The 17,553-nt window shown below is 35.5% G+C and overlaps 1 protein-coding gene across 4 annotated transcripts in view; it reads left to right on the top strand.

The window, feature by feature from the left end:
- Window positions 1-17,553, top strand: part of LOC134854900 (roundabout homolog 2-like) — a 66,960-nt gene that overhangs the window by 20,631 nt on the left and 28,776 nt on the right. For all 4 annotated transcript variants that reach the window (XM_063871265.1, XM_063871263.1, XM_063871264.1 and 1 more), the window contains exon 3: window positions 11,103-11,297. In XM_063871265.1, the coding sequence (XP_063727335.1) occupies window positions 11,103-11,297 (195 nt within the window). The remainder of the gene's footprint in view (window positions 1-11,102; window positions 11,298-17,553) is intronic.

Raw genomic sequence — 17,553 nt, 5'->3', positions numbered from 1 at the left:
GATTAACCTATGACCTACACGATAAACATTGGATACCACACATGTATAAATGACCCATCAAACTGCAAAGCAGACACAAAAAATAAAGGATACCAAGAAATAATGTTTTTCGATTGGAAAATACAACTCGAAAAAATACAACTAACACGAGATTTATCAGATAATACAATGATCTATCAAGGAATCCGATTACCTTGTAAAAATGATCAAGGTTATTGCGACCCTACAACGAGAACACAAGCAACCATTGTTTGGTTCCCCGAAGATACATGTACAACATTTCAAGTAGCAAAAATACACGCTCGTATGATAAAATTTCACGAAAGATATTTTATACAATCAATTCCATATGAACAAGTCCATCCATCACGAAAACTAAGTTCAAATTTTAGAAACATAGACAATATAGAAAATAAATTGACACGTTTTCAAATATATCAAGAAACAGAACTTGCATGTAAATACAGGAATCCACTTCACAGAACACAATACTCTGAAATATTAGTTGAATACGAAAAAGGATTCGACATGACCACTGGAAAAATAAAAATCGACCCATATGCCACAGGTCATCCTTTAAACGAAGGAACATCCTATATACCAGTTAATTTTGAAAAAAGCAACGGACAACCTGGTGGACATTTAAAACCCCAGGACACCAGAAGCACACGCTTACAAGAATTATCACTAATGAATACTACATATTTCGGTAATATCCACTATGATATTCATTTAGATATGAAACTAGATTATACAATTAGCCGAATTTTTCAAGAAATGTCACTCTCCGAATTAGAAACACTACACCAACTATGCGAATTAGAACGAACACAAATATTACAATCACTTGCACTAGCAGTATTAAAAATACCCTATGCAGGATACTTATTATCTGGAAATAGATCAAATTTTTTAGACTATGAAGGAAACATCTTATGGTTTTATACTTGTACTAAAAAAGTATCACCACTATACGTTTTTGAAGATAAACGATGTTATAAAAGAATCCCTATCTTTTATAAGAATAAAGTACATTTCGTGGATACACTTTCACGAAGAACCTATTTCTGGGATACCGCAGTCCCATGTGGATCAGAAACAGCCACAATGTAGTACAACTAAACCCTGATGAAAATAAATATTATCTTCTCACTCCATATCCCACATTAATGCAATCACTCAAAAAATTTTCACCAGAAAGCATTCGCGCTATTGCTCGAAACCCAAATATAGACTTACAATCAATAGGAATCTATTCAAAATCAGATATTCAACATCACATTAGAACACAACAATTCCAAGAATTATTAACACAAATGGACACTATACAAAGACAATCAATAGACCAAAATTTACGCAAACTTGCAGAAACCGCAGGATTTGCCGATATCTACACGCAAGACTATAGCGGATATTTTAAAGACATTAAAGATTATATATATCTAAACGGTGAAAAATACCGTCCCCAAGATATATCACCAATTAACATTTTTAGCTTTGTTACACTCAAAAATGAGATCCTCGATTTTCTAGGATGGCCCTACTACATCTTAGAAAAATTGACTATTTTATACGCAATGTTTAACTTTATTGGATTTCTTTTCTCACTTTTAAAAGGAATCTACAACACATGTGCTATACACACACAAGTAAACAGACAAGCAAGCGTAGCACGCATACTCTTTGCAGGATTTTTTGGAATCTTTTCTACATCTATAAACAAAATTCTTTTAGACGCACAAATAAAAGAATATAACACAAAAATAGCAACACGACAAAATACATACGACGAAGAACATAACAATGTAGACATAACGCCAACGGCACCACAATTACCACCCCTACCAAATAACCATCCACTATCCCTAGTCCCACGAAATTTTCGAAATTTAGCCATCACACATAATCCAAATTTTCGACTCACCACATCACAAAGTCCCATTCAACATATAATGACACACCAGTCACAAGATGATAATACTTATGAACAAATTATTGAACAACCCCATACCACCGCTTTTCAGTCTCAAAATAATCATTTTTTTAGCCCACGATGAGCCGCCAACTTGGATCACTACACCGATCAAATTCCCACCCAACCAATCTTACCTCCACAATCCCAATAATACCACTTTTTGCTTTTCCGCCACCCGATTTTCCATCTAGTAATGTAACATCAGGCATGAATTCCGATACTAATTCACACATCTCAGTTTTATATTCCATCTCACAACTCAATAACCCGAATATTGAACCCCCGATGAATTTGCCGACTCAGAACCATCCCCATCCAATAATTTTCATAACTCTTCTAATTTTTCTCAACCCCCTTTTCAACCCATATTATCCAATAACCCTGACCCAATCACTCCCACACCCTCTTATGCTTCCCAAGTTACCCCAACCTACTCCTCATACCATTCTGACCAATCATCTCATTCTCCAGACACCCCCCGAATCTCCCCAGAGCTAGATAATTTTATTACCCTTCAACAACAACCCTACCACCTTAATACCCCAACCATAAACCAAATCTCCTCCACAATAAATTCATCCAACCCCCCTACCCCTACACCCTCTTCAAATTATACTGAATCATTAGCACCATCATCCACATCCACTGAATCTTCACTCAACACTAATAGAGCTTACCGCACTTTTAAAAGAAAGTTCCCCAACCATCCTTTCCCAGCAAAACCAGGAACAGCCCGTGAATACATCAACCACCCCAAGCATACTAACACAAAAGAATTTTTAGCCATCACCTTACCCTCATTCCCACAATACACATTAAACACCCCCCACAACACTAACGAAACACGCAACTTCGTAGATGAATACGTTTTAATGCCCACTCTCTCTTGGACCTCATATTATCATTTCACTAACCCTCTTTGCTTACCTTTATCTAACACTCACATTGATATAGAACGAAATACGGACATGCTATATCGACTCACTACACCACTAACACCTAGACAATTTACTTACGTTGGATATAAAAAATCACTAAAAACACACACTGCACCTAGAGCTAACGAATATACACTCGAATACTATGATCACAACATCATCAGAGCTAACCAAGATCAATTCTTAGACGACGATCGCTTCGCTAATCCACAAATTACCGAGAAATTTTTCATCAAGACACCATATACATTCACACTAAACATCTTCGACCGAAAGTTTGATCACATTATTTCAGAAGCACTAACAGACACACAAGCATACGAAAGTTTTAAAGAACGCTTCCAAATATTTTCACTAACCTTTCATTTCCTTGCACCACACGAAAGAGATTTACACTGCTCACACGATATTATGTTGCGCACTAAACAAACCCACACATATAGTTATTATCGCTTCATCCAAAATCACTTTGATCTACACACACCTTCTAGACAACCACACCATCGTTTTCAATTCATTAATTCCAAATACACTTCACCATTTTTCCTAAATTTCACATACTGTATTAAAGATACTAACCTTCATGGTATTCTTCGTAATTATGACCCCATAACCCAAATGTACATCTTCTGTCCCATCACCAAGACCTTCAACGCCGAAGAATCCCGACCCTTCCTTATCCCGCACGAGTTTGTACAACCCATAGAAATCCCAATTTTAGAATTCATCCACAACACTAAATTCAATCACAAATTATATAATCTAATCCAAAACATACCTTATGAGTTTGCAGTTGGCACTGAAGAACTAACCACTATTAAGGCACTTCAATTGCTTTGGCCACTGCTTCAGACTAAAAATATCATCCGCATCTTAGCTAAACTACTAACAACTTCAGAACTAATTCACGACATCTTCCCCCACGGTTTTTTCCCCGACGACTAACAGGTAAGTATGAATTAAATGAATATTACTAACTAATTAAAATATTAAAAAACTCACCATACTTTATTCATGTTTTCTTTAGATTTTTAGCCTTCATCCGACGATCACCTACAAAAACCACAAAAGACAAATAAAAATCGCAAATTTCATCAAACAGATTTCAAAACTTCTATTAATCTCTTACACTTATAAATTTATAAATTTAATACCAATGCAGTAAATTCATTTCTAAAATTTTCCCCCACAAGCAGTAAATCTAATTATGATGAAAATTTGTATCTTAATATTCCCCCATGACTAGCAGTAAATTTCTAAATTCTATGTAGTAAATTAAATAAATGCAAATGCAGTACTAACCTTTTGATATTTTCATTCATTCGCACAGAAATTCTATCCACACTCGCACAGCTCGCCCACGAAGAATTGTTTAAAATAATGAATTTCAGTTTCAAGTTTTCACACTCAACAACTCTAACATATAATAACATGTTTCAAACTTTCCTTTAACCCGGTTGGAAAGGAATCATATACTAAACAAAACTAACCAACGCAGCTTACTAAATACCACAAATCATAGAATAACAGCATGACTAAGAAAAGGAAACCAACGGTACCCAAACCGGATTAACCCAGTTTAAAACTGGATAATTTATTCTTTTGAAGACTATTATAAAGTCTAAGAAAGAAATAATAAAACACAAAAAAGTCGAAAGACAAACCCATACCACAAACAATTTGATTTTTGAAAAAAGGACACAACCAACAAAACATAAGAAAAACCACAACAAACCCAACATAAAACGTTGTCACATAACAGGACCCCTCACAAAAACCGCATGAAATCATACTCCCACTCCTGGCCTAACCCACCAGGAAGGACGTCCTGAGCATGCTCTATAGCCGGCCTAATCCACCGCGCTACATCCACGCTTTGTGACCACACCACTATTTTTAATAAGAGCTACTCAAGTGTGAGTAACTCTTCAAAATAACCGAACTAAAACAAAAAGCTTTTGTGAAAACAACTAACTAAAATCATAATTAAAAAATATTAAACTAATAAATGTTTTATAAAATGTAAATTACATTATGCAATACATAGATCAGAATACAACACCAAGGACGAACATCTAAAGACAAAACGACCCCACTACACTCGAGAGAGAATGACCAACCACAATCGATATGCCACTCACAATCACAACTCAAAGGATTTAGAGTACGACTTGACTTCGCAGAAAAGGACTTCATTGAACTAGACCAATGACCACCTCGATGTTCAAGTATACGTACAGATCCGAGTAACCAGGCATCCCCTCCACGCACAATCTCCACGCCATTCCCAAACTAGACCAGACACAAAAGAAGTTCTCCACGCAGAACAGAAAAACCTGACATAGCCAACCATTCTGAAATCAGATTTGAGTTTGTTGCGAAGACTTAGCCGTTATCACTAGAAGACACAACGTCTTATGTCTCTAACTCCAGCTTCCTGGAACTTCTTTAACAAAAAGGAAACAGAAGAAATAAGATGTTCGCCAAACACCAACTTCCATCATCCATCCTTCGAATTGCAAAAGAACTATTCTAAAAAACTCTGTAAAACCCGGATGGGTGGAACCTGATCTAAACTACATTTTATGATTGGATAATTTAGATATTTTACCAATGTAAAGTATTTAATATTAACCAATCATGATCCATCTAACTAACAACCCACTTATTTGTAAGTGCTGAAGTTACTTGTAATTTCAGCACCAGAGAGATTTGAATTTAACTTAGAAATTAGTTGGACTCTCCCGAGCACTTCAGCAACCGCAATAAACCAGTATACCCTAGATCTATTGAGCCTAGCAGAGACTAGTTAAACAACCTGAGACTAGATAGTATAAGAGTAAGATTAGGATCGGTATTAGACTAAGAAGTTGCACGAATCTATCCGGCCGAAAATAAGATAGCGTGACGAGCAGACGGTGTACCCTATCCGAAATTACTCTATGAGTTATACACCCCAGTCCTAACTCAATGAAGACCTCGAGTTTTCAAAGAAGTATTTTCTTGTTTTGACAAAAAAGTGTATCGTACTAAATAAAAAAGAAAAAGTTTTTCGTCAAAAATTGCTACTCATACAATTTCTATATAATGTAAATTATATGACTAGCATTTTTTTGATGGTAACAACAAAAATTTTTCCAAGTTATTTGAAATTGCCCCAAACAATTTTTTTTCCAACCACAAATCGAATTTTGTACTGAAACAAACATTTTCCAAAACTTTTTTTTTGCATGCAAAATTTAACGTCTGACATGAAGTTGAGGGCTAATATTCTTGTCCTAGATGTACATGATTGTGAAATGGAGGTCAGTTACAATCTTTCAGGTATTGGTAATCAATACTTATATGGAAACCCAGTAGCTTGCCAAGGGGGGGGGGAGGGGCAACCGCTCCCGCACCTCCTCCTCAATTCTGGTTGCCAATTTTTCCAAAGAATCCCCCTTTGGTATATTTTTACAACCTCCATTTTTAGCTGATCAACCTCAAAAATTTTCTAAAGGCGCCTTCGGCGCCAACATCACTAAATTTGATGGGAAAGCGCACACCAAAAAAAACGCAATTTTTTGGTCATTTTTTGTAAAAAAAAAAGTGCTCAAAAGTCATTTTTAGTCAAACAATTGCCTGCGGCACAGAAGATTTTTTTGACAAAATAGGTCATTTGAGAATTCGGAAAATCAAATTGCTCAACCTAAAATAAGGTAGACAAAATTTTCAAAATTTTCCGAAAAACCGCTTTCAACTAGAAAAGTTTCTGCGCAACCCACTGTAAAAAATGTAGTTTGAATATTCTTGTCGCATTTCAAGTGTGGAAAGTTTTCGAGGCTGTTCGCAAATTTTCAAAATCCTTTCAAATTTCCGATGGTTCAAAATAGACTTTAAGCAAGTTCGAAAAGTAAACATTACCCAGATGCAAATTTTTGTCTTTAGTTTAATTAATCATGCCCATAATCACATTTTTTTTATCAACCGTGTCCTTCTCAGCTTAAACTGCCACCATTTGATCCGCCCTACTTCGAGGTTGCACCTGAAGTCAATTTATCTTCCGTGAAAACTTTGCAAGCTCACGCACTGGAACCATTTCATTCACGCAGCGCACCAGGTTGTTTTTATGTAGAAGGAAGCTAATCGTGTCACATTTGGATAAAATTAGGCGCCTCTGGTCTCCGTTTTGGACAAACTTTAAGGTAACGTCTTCATTTATAGCATTTAAAGCAAGCTCTGGAAACCCTCCCCTTCCCTAATTTGAAGTTTTTTCGTTAAATTTGGAGTAAGCTTCAAAAGTTTCATTAGATGCGCTTTAAATTATAGCTGCAAAAATCCTGTTAACTTGAATAACAAACATGGTATCAATATTTGCTTCAAAAAGATAAATCACAAAAAAGGACTCAATCATTGTCATGATATTTATTCCAAATAAAAGGGGTTAAATTTTGTCTTTACAACTTTGTCGCAAGGAGATTAGATGGCATGTTTATACCTAGAAGGTGACGTTAATGCCATCATCAATCTTGAGGTCAGGTGATACTGATTCAGGCTATTAATTCCACTTCATGAAAACAAAAAACCTCTGTTATCCAAATGTTAGGAAATGATTTACGCATGATTGACTACTAGTGAAAAAAACAACACCTATAAAAGCACAGAAAAGGCCACTTTGAGTAATTTATTCATTTCAAAAATTTGCTGCTCATGCTCATCAAGCATTTCTTGAAATTAATTAAAAACTGATGGTACAATTTGAGCTGCGGCATAGATAACTGTTAAGTGTTGATTTACAGCTGTAATTCTCAAAAAGCAATTTAAATTGCTAAAACGCGTCTAAAGATGCAGAAATTATTCATTTCCCTTTTCCATCCCATCAGCCAAATGAGAAAAATGAGCCGATTTTGCTTTTTTAAAAGCAGTTGCCTTGAAGCAATATCGTGTTAAACAAAGAAAAGCACAAAATTGAGAAAAAGTTCGATTTTAATAAAGTGATATAAATTGTGTATTTATTGCTTCACATTCGCCCCTGATATTAATGCATTTAATTTTTTCAATAAGTTACAAATGTTCTAAACTTGATTTTGTGTGCTGTTCTAAATATCTCAAGTCCTTCAATTTTAGCAGGCAGTACACCATAACCGTTTCCTCAATTCTTAACATATGAGTAGTTTTTGAGTCCTTGAAATAACAGATGACTCATCTTTCTCCCATCCCCTCTGTCTGGTTGTGGCTTTAAAATCAACCAGTGGAAAAACAATTTAAAATTCTATCTGAAACTCTTTTATAATAAAAAACAGCATAAAATTCTCTTTAGGAAGTTCAAGTGCAAAATTTTAATTTTTAATACCTCCAACGGGGATTAAAATCTCAGTTTTATGTACGGTTGCTAATAAATGTCTAGGCATTCTTTATAATATGAGCTTTTTTCCATTCTCATGCAGTAAGAACTATTATTTTTTAGTCCGATTTCAAGTTGAGCCTGATAAATTTTTCCTCGGATGTGTAATATGGTTAATATGTCAATGTTAATGTAATATTTCATGTTAAGCTACTGCAAAAACTATGAAACTATGAGGAACTCAATATGGCAATCAGAATGTCTATTCTCCCTTGCGCGTGTAGTAAAGCTTTTTTCATACCATCGAAAAAATTGTTTTTGCCATGTTTATTTAAAATTGTTTGAAGATCTACGTCAGAATATTTTCCATCAGCTGTGAATTTTTTTTCTCAAAAATTAAGATAGGCAAGATAAAGGACCCACTAACGTTACTTATCAGACACAAATATTATCGCATATTACTTGATTTTAAAAAGGCTGTTTTGTTTTTTGAATATAAAAAAGACTGCTCGTATCAGGGCGAAGCGCTGAATGTTCCGAGTGCCTCATAAAGTCTAGGAAGTAGTAATAACTTGAAAAATTTAAATGTAATAAACAAAAATGTTTTTTTTTTATTTTGAGATTTTTTTTGTGAAAATCATCCCCCCACACCCCATATAAAGTACACAGTGATAAATTTAGCTCCTAGTAACAAATCGATTATGGCAAACAATACTGCTTGTATATCAGGGAAAAGTTCTGTATGTTCCGACTGTCCTTTAATTAAAATCAATTAGTTTTTGGGAAAAGAAAATATTGAAAACCTATACATTTTGTACATGTTGAGCGGGATAATTTGTCACGCAAAAACAATTCGCGTTACGCTCTCAGCATTATGAATAAACTCTTCAAAGCGCGCCTAATTTAGTCCAGAACATGGCCAATTTGGCAATTTTCAAACCCCTAAAATTTTACAAAAGCCAGAGGTAAAATATCTTTTTGAATTTGAACTCAGGAAGTCGATATGTTTACAGGGTTTAAAAAAATTTTTTGTTGAAAACTATTATTTCGATCGGCGAAAATTAACTGTTTAAAAAAAGCCACACCAAGCATAAATATTCCGTTTTCTTCGAAAGTTGGAACAACGAGCTTTCTCCAACCAATTTGGAACGTTTTCTAAGAAGGATTAAATCTACGCTTACGCATTAATAGCGCGAAATATATCGCGCGTTAATTGTCCCAAATTGGCAAAAATGGCAATTTTTAAACCCCCATTATTTTACGAAAAATGATCAAATTTTTCAAATTAAAGCTCAAGACAACAATACCGTTTGAATGATATTTAAAAAATTCCGTCAAAAATGGTTAGTTAAAAAGTCAAAATTTGTCTGAAGAAACCCACTCCGAGCACAAACATTCCGTTACTTTCGTTACGAAAGTCGGGACAATGATTTCTTTTTTGTTCCAATTTTTATCTGAACAACTTCTGAAGCTCTGAAGCTCTGAAAATCTGAAGCTCTGAACAATTTATCGACATATTCAGAGCTTCAACCTGAAACGAATTGATTTGTTGTCTTGTAAAAAAATTAAATTCGTTTCCTGCTTTGGAAAATTGCATTTTTGAGTTCCTCATACACAGTAGCTTTTGCAGTTCTAAGTTTTTTTTATAAATCAAAAAATTTTGTAATTGAAATTCAAATTACCTTGCAAAAACTTTTTCGGAAAAAAATTTGGGAATCTTGCGCGCTAATTGCACAGCAATTTGGTACTCTTTTGATCGTGTGAAGAAAAGCGTTATTTTTTCATTGTTCAATTTTGTCTTTTACTGCCGAACGTTTGCTTTATCTTCGGACATCAAAAAGATCTGTATCAATTAATCTATCATCCGCTTCAATTTCAAAATGGATACCTTCTCTTTGGAATCATCTCCCACGAGACCATAATGCACTCTGTTCTTTAGTTACGAATTGTTCACGCGAGATAACTGAATTCAATTATTTTTCATGTCTCTGAATAGAATTTTTGTTCTCATTTCATGCATCTGTTTGACATTGATGTCTTCAAAGAAAACTCAAGTTCAAAGCATTTTGCTGAATTTATTTTACACAAATTAAAATATATTTGCTTCCGTTTTTTATCAGTCATGTGCACTTGAACTCGCCGTTTAACAACTGAAGATGTCTCTATACACGAATATTAAATTCAAATCAAAATCATTGCGGATCTAGGAATTTCTCGAGGGGCGGATTTTCAAAAAAACTATAAAGACCGTAACTTGACCAAAAAAGGCCAAAAACTTAACCAAAACTTTTAAAAATTTTTTGACCAAAAAATTGCGTTTTTTTCGGCGCGCGCTCCCCTCTCAAAATTAGTATTTGTTGGTGCCAAAGGCGCCATTAGAAAAATTTAGGGGTCCGTCTGCCAAAAATGGATATCTCAAAATAGTTCAAAGGGGGACCCTTTGGGTCGGCATGGAGTCGTATCTCTGAGGGAAGGGCGTCCGCCCCCCCCCCCCCTAAATCGCTACTATATATATATATGATCTGACTTCAAGTCATTTTCAAACTTCATGACAGAAAATCATGCAAGCAAAAGTAAAATTCAGGTAGAGTTACAAATGAAAACTAAGAAACTAAGATTTTTGCAAAAAAAAAGTATATTATAAAAATCGATTAAAGGTTTTCTAATGTTTGCTTGAGATTTTCCAATTCGATCTGAAAAAACAACATTGACTGTAACGATAAAGACTTGTGAAGTTAAATGGTGAAAAAATGAAATGAGCCAAATGAAATGTAATGAGCATGTAGTGTCCTTGTCATCCGGTCTGATCAGCTGTGGATGTGATGAGTATGACTTGAATCATGATTAATTACTTTTGCTGTTCTAGTTGCCCATTGGGAGCAGGAGTGGCAGCAGGAGACTGTGATTGAGGCTGGGAAGAGTGTGAAGGCTGTGAGTGTGCACGTGCTCTCCTTCTCCGCCCAGGTGGAACCCATCAAGACCACTGGCATCTATGGCTGCACCCTCACCAATTCCAAGGGCACTCAGTGGAAGTCAGACAACTCCTCTGTCGACATATCAAGTTAGTATTTGTTCATTTACTACATTTGAGGCCGTCTCTTCCACATATTTCACTGCCAGATCCCCCAAGGTCTCTACCTGCAAAAATGACACAGACGGGCAACAACCAACTTCTCTATTTGATGCCTTTTTTATCTACTGTAACACTCCAAGTCATAAAACTTCGCAGTCAAGTTTTTTAGATGCAAGGATTTTTACTTGCTAAGAACAGGGTGAAACTAAATACCAGGTTCCCACGAGACTTTTTTAATTGTTGGGACAGTACTGAGAAGAAATCAGGTCATGCGAGGCTATGCGATAAGGAACAAATGCTTGTAAGCTCATTTTGGGACTCCTCATAATCAGTGAATAATCTTATCCAGAATCCAATGAATTTTTATACGTAATTTTTTTATTAGGGAGACTCTTTTTCCCGAAAAAAGTAAGAAGTGCCCTATTCATGAAGTGCAGTCTTGCGCATGAGAAATTTTCAACAAGGTTGTGATATTTATGCTAAAACCACTTACCCAAATCGGCAAACCGACTCAAGGTGCTAGGGCAAAACGATGGGTTCTTGTTAACTATTTCCCCCCTTTTGGACTTTGTTAACTGTTTCCATACCTATGCATGTTTTATTTTTGACAACCATTTCCGTATAAAACATGCATTTCAAAAATGTCATCAATTAAGTGGGTTTTCATTTTCGCGCGTTCGTGTTTGTATTACTCACTATTTGTATATTACCCACGTAAAAAATTTTAAATATATATATTTTCTGAAAATTGCTTTAAGCTATTGAAAATGTGGCCGCCCAAGTTGAATTTCTGAAAATCGAAATAGGGGGGGGGGGGATAGTTAACAAGATCCAAGCAATTCTTGTTTTAAGGGGCAATTCTTGTAAGCATAGAAAACTTCATATCTCAATTTAACTTCCTAAGCAGTTGTTTTTGTATATAAAGATATAGTGTTGCATTACATTGAGACTCTAATGCTTGCAACTTGGATTTCAAAAAAAAATTAAAATGTTTTCTCAGAATCAGTAGCGAGAAAACGCGTCTGAATTATCGTTTTCCTTACATTTATTTGCATGCAGGAATGGACTCTAGATTTACAGGATGAACTTCTTTTGTAGTTATATTGCAATTTCTTCGTTATTTTAGCAATATTCTAAATTTTGAAGTTTTTATTTTCTAATTCTATCACTTTCCAATAAAAAGCTACGGAAACTTGAGTTGCTTTTTGGGACCTATGATCGGAACATTCTGTGCTATACTTGCCGTCTTTTCATTTTATATATATGCTTTTAATCCTTCCTTATAATCTTGAGTGTAGATGATCCTTGGTTTTTAGCTAATATTTGTTCGGTTGGAAAGATTTGATATTTTATATAACCTTTATAAAATGTTGCGACCACTTTACTTTTTTGGAGTTTTGTTGACTAATAACTGGTAAAAACTGCACAGTGATATGGCCAAAAATATCCATTTCCCTTTTCGTCATTAATTCGTCTCTGTTGCGTCGTCTCAAATATCCCCAGAATGCATCAAACATAAACTTGCTCTCTTCTCTCTTTCTCTCTCTCTCTCTCCTCAGCAGTCTTGTACCTCAGGTGCACATTAATTGACAATGTGTGTTGCATTCTGACAACAAAGCCAGGCGCCACTAGTCCGTCACACACTCCTCTTCTTTTGTCCCTCAAATATTGTCCACCAGCTATTTATGATATTTGATCACGTCCCACTATTAATAGCAAAACCACCTAACCGAAAACGCACATGTCAGATTAATCTTTGTTATTACATGGCATGATACGTTTTTGAAATGTGTTACGCAAAACAAATCTGACATTTTTTGGACTTCCCCGGTTGCCGTTTCCCAGAAAAAAAAATGTTTGGCATTGATCATTCCTGTATATTATGGTTCTGTTTAATGGCCCTTAGGCTAGTAACCCAGGCGCCGTTTTTGTCATGGGGGACAATTGGAGGCCTCATAATATTAGCTGGAGCTTTGTAAGGAAACCAATAAATTGTATCCATCCTCTCTGCTCCATTTGAGAGACGCCCCAAAAGATTTTTTTTTTCATATGATGCAATGAACAGCTTAAAATTATATTGCGGAAATACTTTCGAATTTCCTTCTTTCCGGGACGAAGTTCCTGGTGTGTTTTTGAAAGCTTTTAATCAGTTTGAACTTAAATTCTTAATCAGGGTTAATAAGATGAATTTTTTTTGCTTGCAGAAGTGGGTATTTCATTGTGAAATTTATTCCGAAAATAGAATCAAAACAAATTCTCAGTTTCAGGACATAAGGATCAGCATAGATGTGGCCAGGGGCGGATCTATGATTTTCTTAAAGGGGCGTATTTTCAGAAATTTTTCGAAAATTTTGTCGACCTTTTTTAGGACGACCAAACTGATTTTCCGAGCGCTCCCAGAACACTATAAAGACCCTATTTTGACAATTTTTTTGCGCCACAGGCAAACTTAAAACAAAACAAGTCAAAAATGCAGTTTTTGGGCACTTTTTGGAAAATTTTGTCCAAAAAATAGTAATTTTTTGGTGCACGTTCCCCTTCAAAATTAGTACATATTGGCGCCAAAGGCGCCATTATAAAGTTTATTGGGTTAATTGGCCGAAAATAGATGTCATAAAATAATACCAAAGGGGGATAAAATAATACCAAAATAATACTTTGCGTGGTGAGGGGTGAGGGTGTCAAATCCCCTAGGAAGGCATCCCCCCTAAATCCGCTCCCTGGATGTGCCATAGAAATTTTGGCAAATTAGAGTTTTTATTGTGTCTTAAGAGAGCTCGGGAGATCAATTTGGTTGACCTAAAAAGGGATATCTGAGTCTCAGAATCTCATCCCAGCTTCTCTCGGCAACTTAGGTAACTTTCTGAATTATCTGTTCGGAAGCGGAATACTCACTAAAAAGGCTTTCCATGTGGTCATCATGTCGTCAAATTCCACTCCCCCCTTTATGTGAGAAATTCACGTAGACATTAAGTTCACCCTTGACTAAATAGGGTCTTTGTAAGGAGGCTCTTTAGTTCCTTCCCTTGGGCGAATATCAGACATTACCGGGGCTGATTACTTTTTGCTTCAATCAACATCAAAAATATCAAACAGGATGAAACAAGCTATAATAATTTCATCTTCCAGCAAAAATATGCAAGAGTAGCTTGAAAAAACTATTATAATTTGATGCTATAATGCGGATCGGAATTTGTGTAGCCATTTTACAGTAACAAATTAATCAGCAATTTTTTGCTCTCAAAATTCTATTTTTGATCATAAAATCAACTAAACACTCCATATATTCAATTGAATAGATATACACTGCTCTTAAAATGTTTTCACCCGAATTACTTGAATGAAATTGTTATTTTTTTATTCCATTTTTAAGCAGTAAGTTTTTCCTTCATTTTTGATTTAAGTGCCTCCTTTTATAGCGGTGTTTGCAACGTTTCTTTGTAGTTTTGTCAACCTGCAATTTCAATTTTTTAAAAACAATCTAATTTAATCAACATCGCGTGAAAATGACTCAGTTTTTAATGCATCGACGCTCTTATGTTGGGCTTTATCGGCATTTGTAAGTTCTTTTAATTTCCATTGTTTTCTTTCCAAAGGTATTTTTTTTGATGGGCGCTCTTCCGAATGGAAAAAAGTTCACTGACATTTTCATCTATTTGCCAAAGTATTGGCTATTAAAAATTTAAGAGAACTTCTTTTGTGGTCCAGTCACTTCACTCAAAATTTGTTCATTCAATTGGCGATGCATCAGTGCTGAACGAGTTTAATATGAAGACAGACTTTCACACACCGCGCAGGTTTCTCTAATGAAATCAAAGCTTCACTGATTAGCAGGGGTCATTGCATTGTACTTGCTGTGGAACAACTTTCCCCAAAATGTCTCACGGAATTATAGCAACTATTTTTTGCCAAATATTTTTTTGTGGTAAGAAATTTCCAATAGCAACCCCTTTAATTGTTCATTTTTTCCTCGAACACAAAATTTAGACATTATATATTAAAAAACCTTAAATTTACTGTTATCGTTAAAACAACGCTGTTTTGAGTAATTCACAACAGAATGTCAACCGCAATCGAATTATTGTCATTTGAGATATCGCCAGATTTCTGATACATTTTTAGAAGGTTTTGGGTATAAGTGGTGGACAGTATCCGCCTTTTAATCTTGAATTGGATAGTCGGACCCACTGACAGTCCGCCAGGATCATTTTTGTCAGAATGTGAGACAGAATGGAATTCTTTAACTATCTTCGCTCATTCTAAAAGGTGGACATGCAGACCAGTTTCAATATTTGCAATGCTTAATGGTTAGATTTGCTCCGTTTTAGTGTTATACACATGTTGTGGTGAGGGGGGAGGCAAGTATGTTAAGCAGATAAAAAAACACCTCTCAGTTTGCTCAATTATTTATTTTTCCCCGTAAATAATTGATGTTGGATACAAACAACAGGTATTTTGTCATCAGATACGGCGTTTCGAGTTCCATAAATTTTGATATATCTTTTATAGCTAGTTTACTTGGGACTTTGGATCGTTTTCATGAGTTCAAACGCTGCAGGTGTTGGGCAATTGTGTGACATTGGTATATCAGAAAGTGAAATCGGGCAGCCAATTTATCCAATCTCGCCAATCTCGGCCACCTGATCTAGAGTACATGCTGGCTAAAACCAGTTGGACGCTGGCTTAATAAATGTCTGGCTACTTTTTATTAAGTCGCCTCATATCAAAGTCGTCTGATATCTTGGCTCTATTTTTATCTCCCTGCTATATCAGGTTTCCATGTTAAACTCATACGGCTGCAATTAGTATATGTGATCAGTCACAATTTATGGCTAATTAAAAGTTGCTCGAAAGCGGAAACCAAAAGATTCCCAATAAAAATCCAATTTGAACTTTGCTAACTTCACTTCATTGTTACCTGCCTGCTTTAATATTGAAATTTTTTCATAGCACTAGCATCACTTTCCTCTATTCATTGGTATTTTTCAGCATGATTTTTTCTAACATTTTAAATGTTTAATCTGTTTATTTTTTATAAAGTAATGCAAATTTTTATCTGCCATTCGTTTTCTGAATTTTACAAAGAACAATGGTCACTTAATTGTAAGGTCTTAACTATCTCAGATTAGAGGCAGTTTTTCTAAATTGATTTTCTGACCCAACAAGCTAAGGGCTCTCTAAATGATTGTTGGCCATTAGCGCTCAGGTGATTAAGACGTTCTGTTCCACCCTGGCAGTCGAATACTTAATGCACGGAGTGCTAATGCATGCAAAATTGGAGGACTTAAACGAAGGATTCTTCAGTTTGACGTGAAATTTCAGCTCAAGTCCCAAATTAATTCTTGATCGAAAAAAAAGCTCGCAACGTTTTAAAAACAGTTTTAGACATTTTTCCCGCAATCAATAGATTATTTCAGAAACATTCAATCATGCGAATAATATTTGATTTCAAGAACTTAAAGTATCATAGCAAGCTTTCAGAACATATAGGTGTATATCTTTTCGGTTTGGTGGTCCGTTTGCCGCCGTTTGTTGGTCGATTAATATACCATGGGAATTGCCCTAGAGCAAGTACCGCCGCGTCTTAAATGCCCGCTGAATTATTTTCCACTTTTGCCCTGTCACATACACACTGATATAGTGACGTTTCTCTCAATACGGTGGGCTGGGTATAGTAGCTTAAGCAGGTAGCTCCTTCGTTAAGGCCGCAGGAAAATTGATTGGATGCTATTTGTGCTCGTGTCATTTGGACGCTCTTTGACGCGGGAGTTGAGATGATGGTTATTTCTTTATTTCACGGGAAAAGTAATATGAACCACCCCCTGGTGTCATTTTCATTGCCCCTCGTAGGGGGGTTAAATTAAGCAAGGGTCTATTACCATATTATGCCATGAATGGACCTGCTCATTTGTACCAGGTCAAGCTGCATATTTAACGTGCCAGTTAGGGGTAATAGGAAACGCCAATTTATTAAGAAATGGTCAATTTTGCCCTCCTAACTCGATATGTGATTCCAATTTTAAATGTTTGTTCTACCATTTTGTTCTATCAAGTTAATTTTTTTGCTAAGTTTTTAAAAAATAGTAACCTTTTGGGAGTTTTTGTAAACATTGAACTGAACTGGGTGACTCATATAAGTTCAAAAGTTTCAAACAAAATTTACTTCTTGATCATGATAGCATAATTTCCAGGAATCTTAATTTACGGCTCAGCCGAAAAGTGGCGAAAGTACTCCAGTTCGTCC

Source organism: Symsagittifera roscoffensis, chromosome 9, assembly GCF_963678635.1.
Source record: "Symsagittifera roscoffensis chromosome 9, txSymRosc1.1, whole genome shotgun sequence".
Taxonomy (NCBI): domain Eukaryota; kingdom Metazoa; phylum Xenacoelomorpha; order Acoela; family Convolutidae; genus Symsagittifera; species Symsagittifera roscoffensis.
This window is presented reverse-complemented; position numbering and strand designations above follow the sequence as displayed.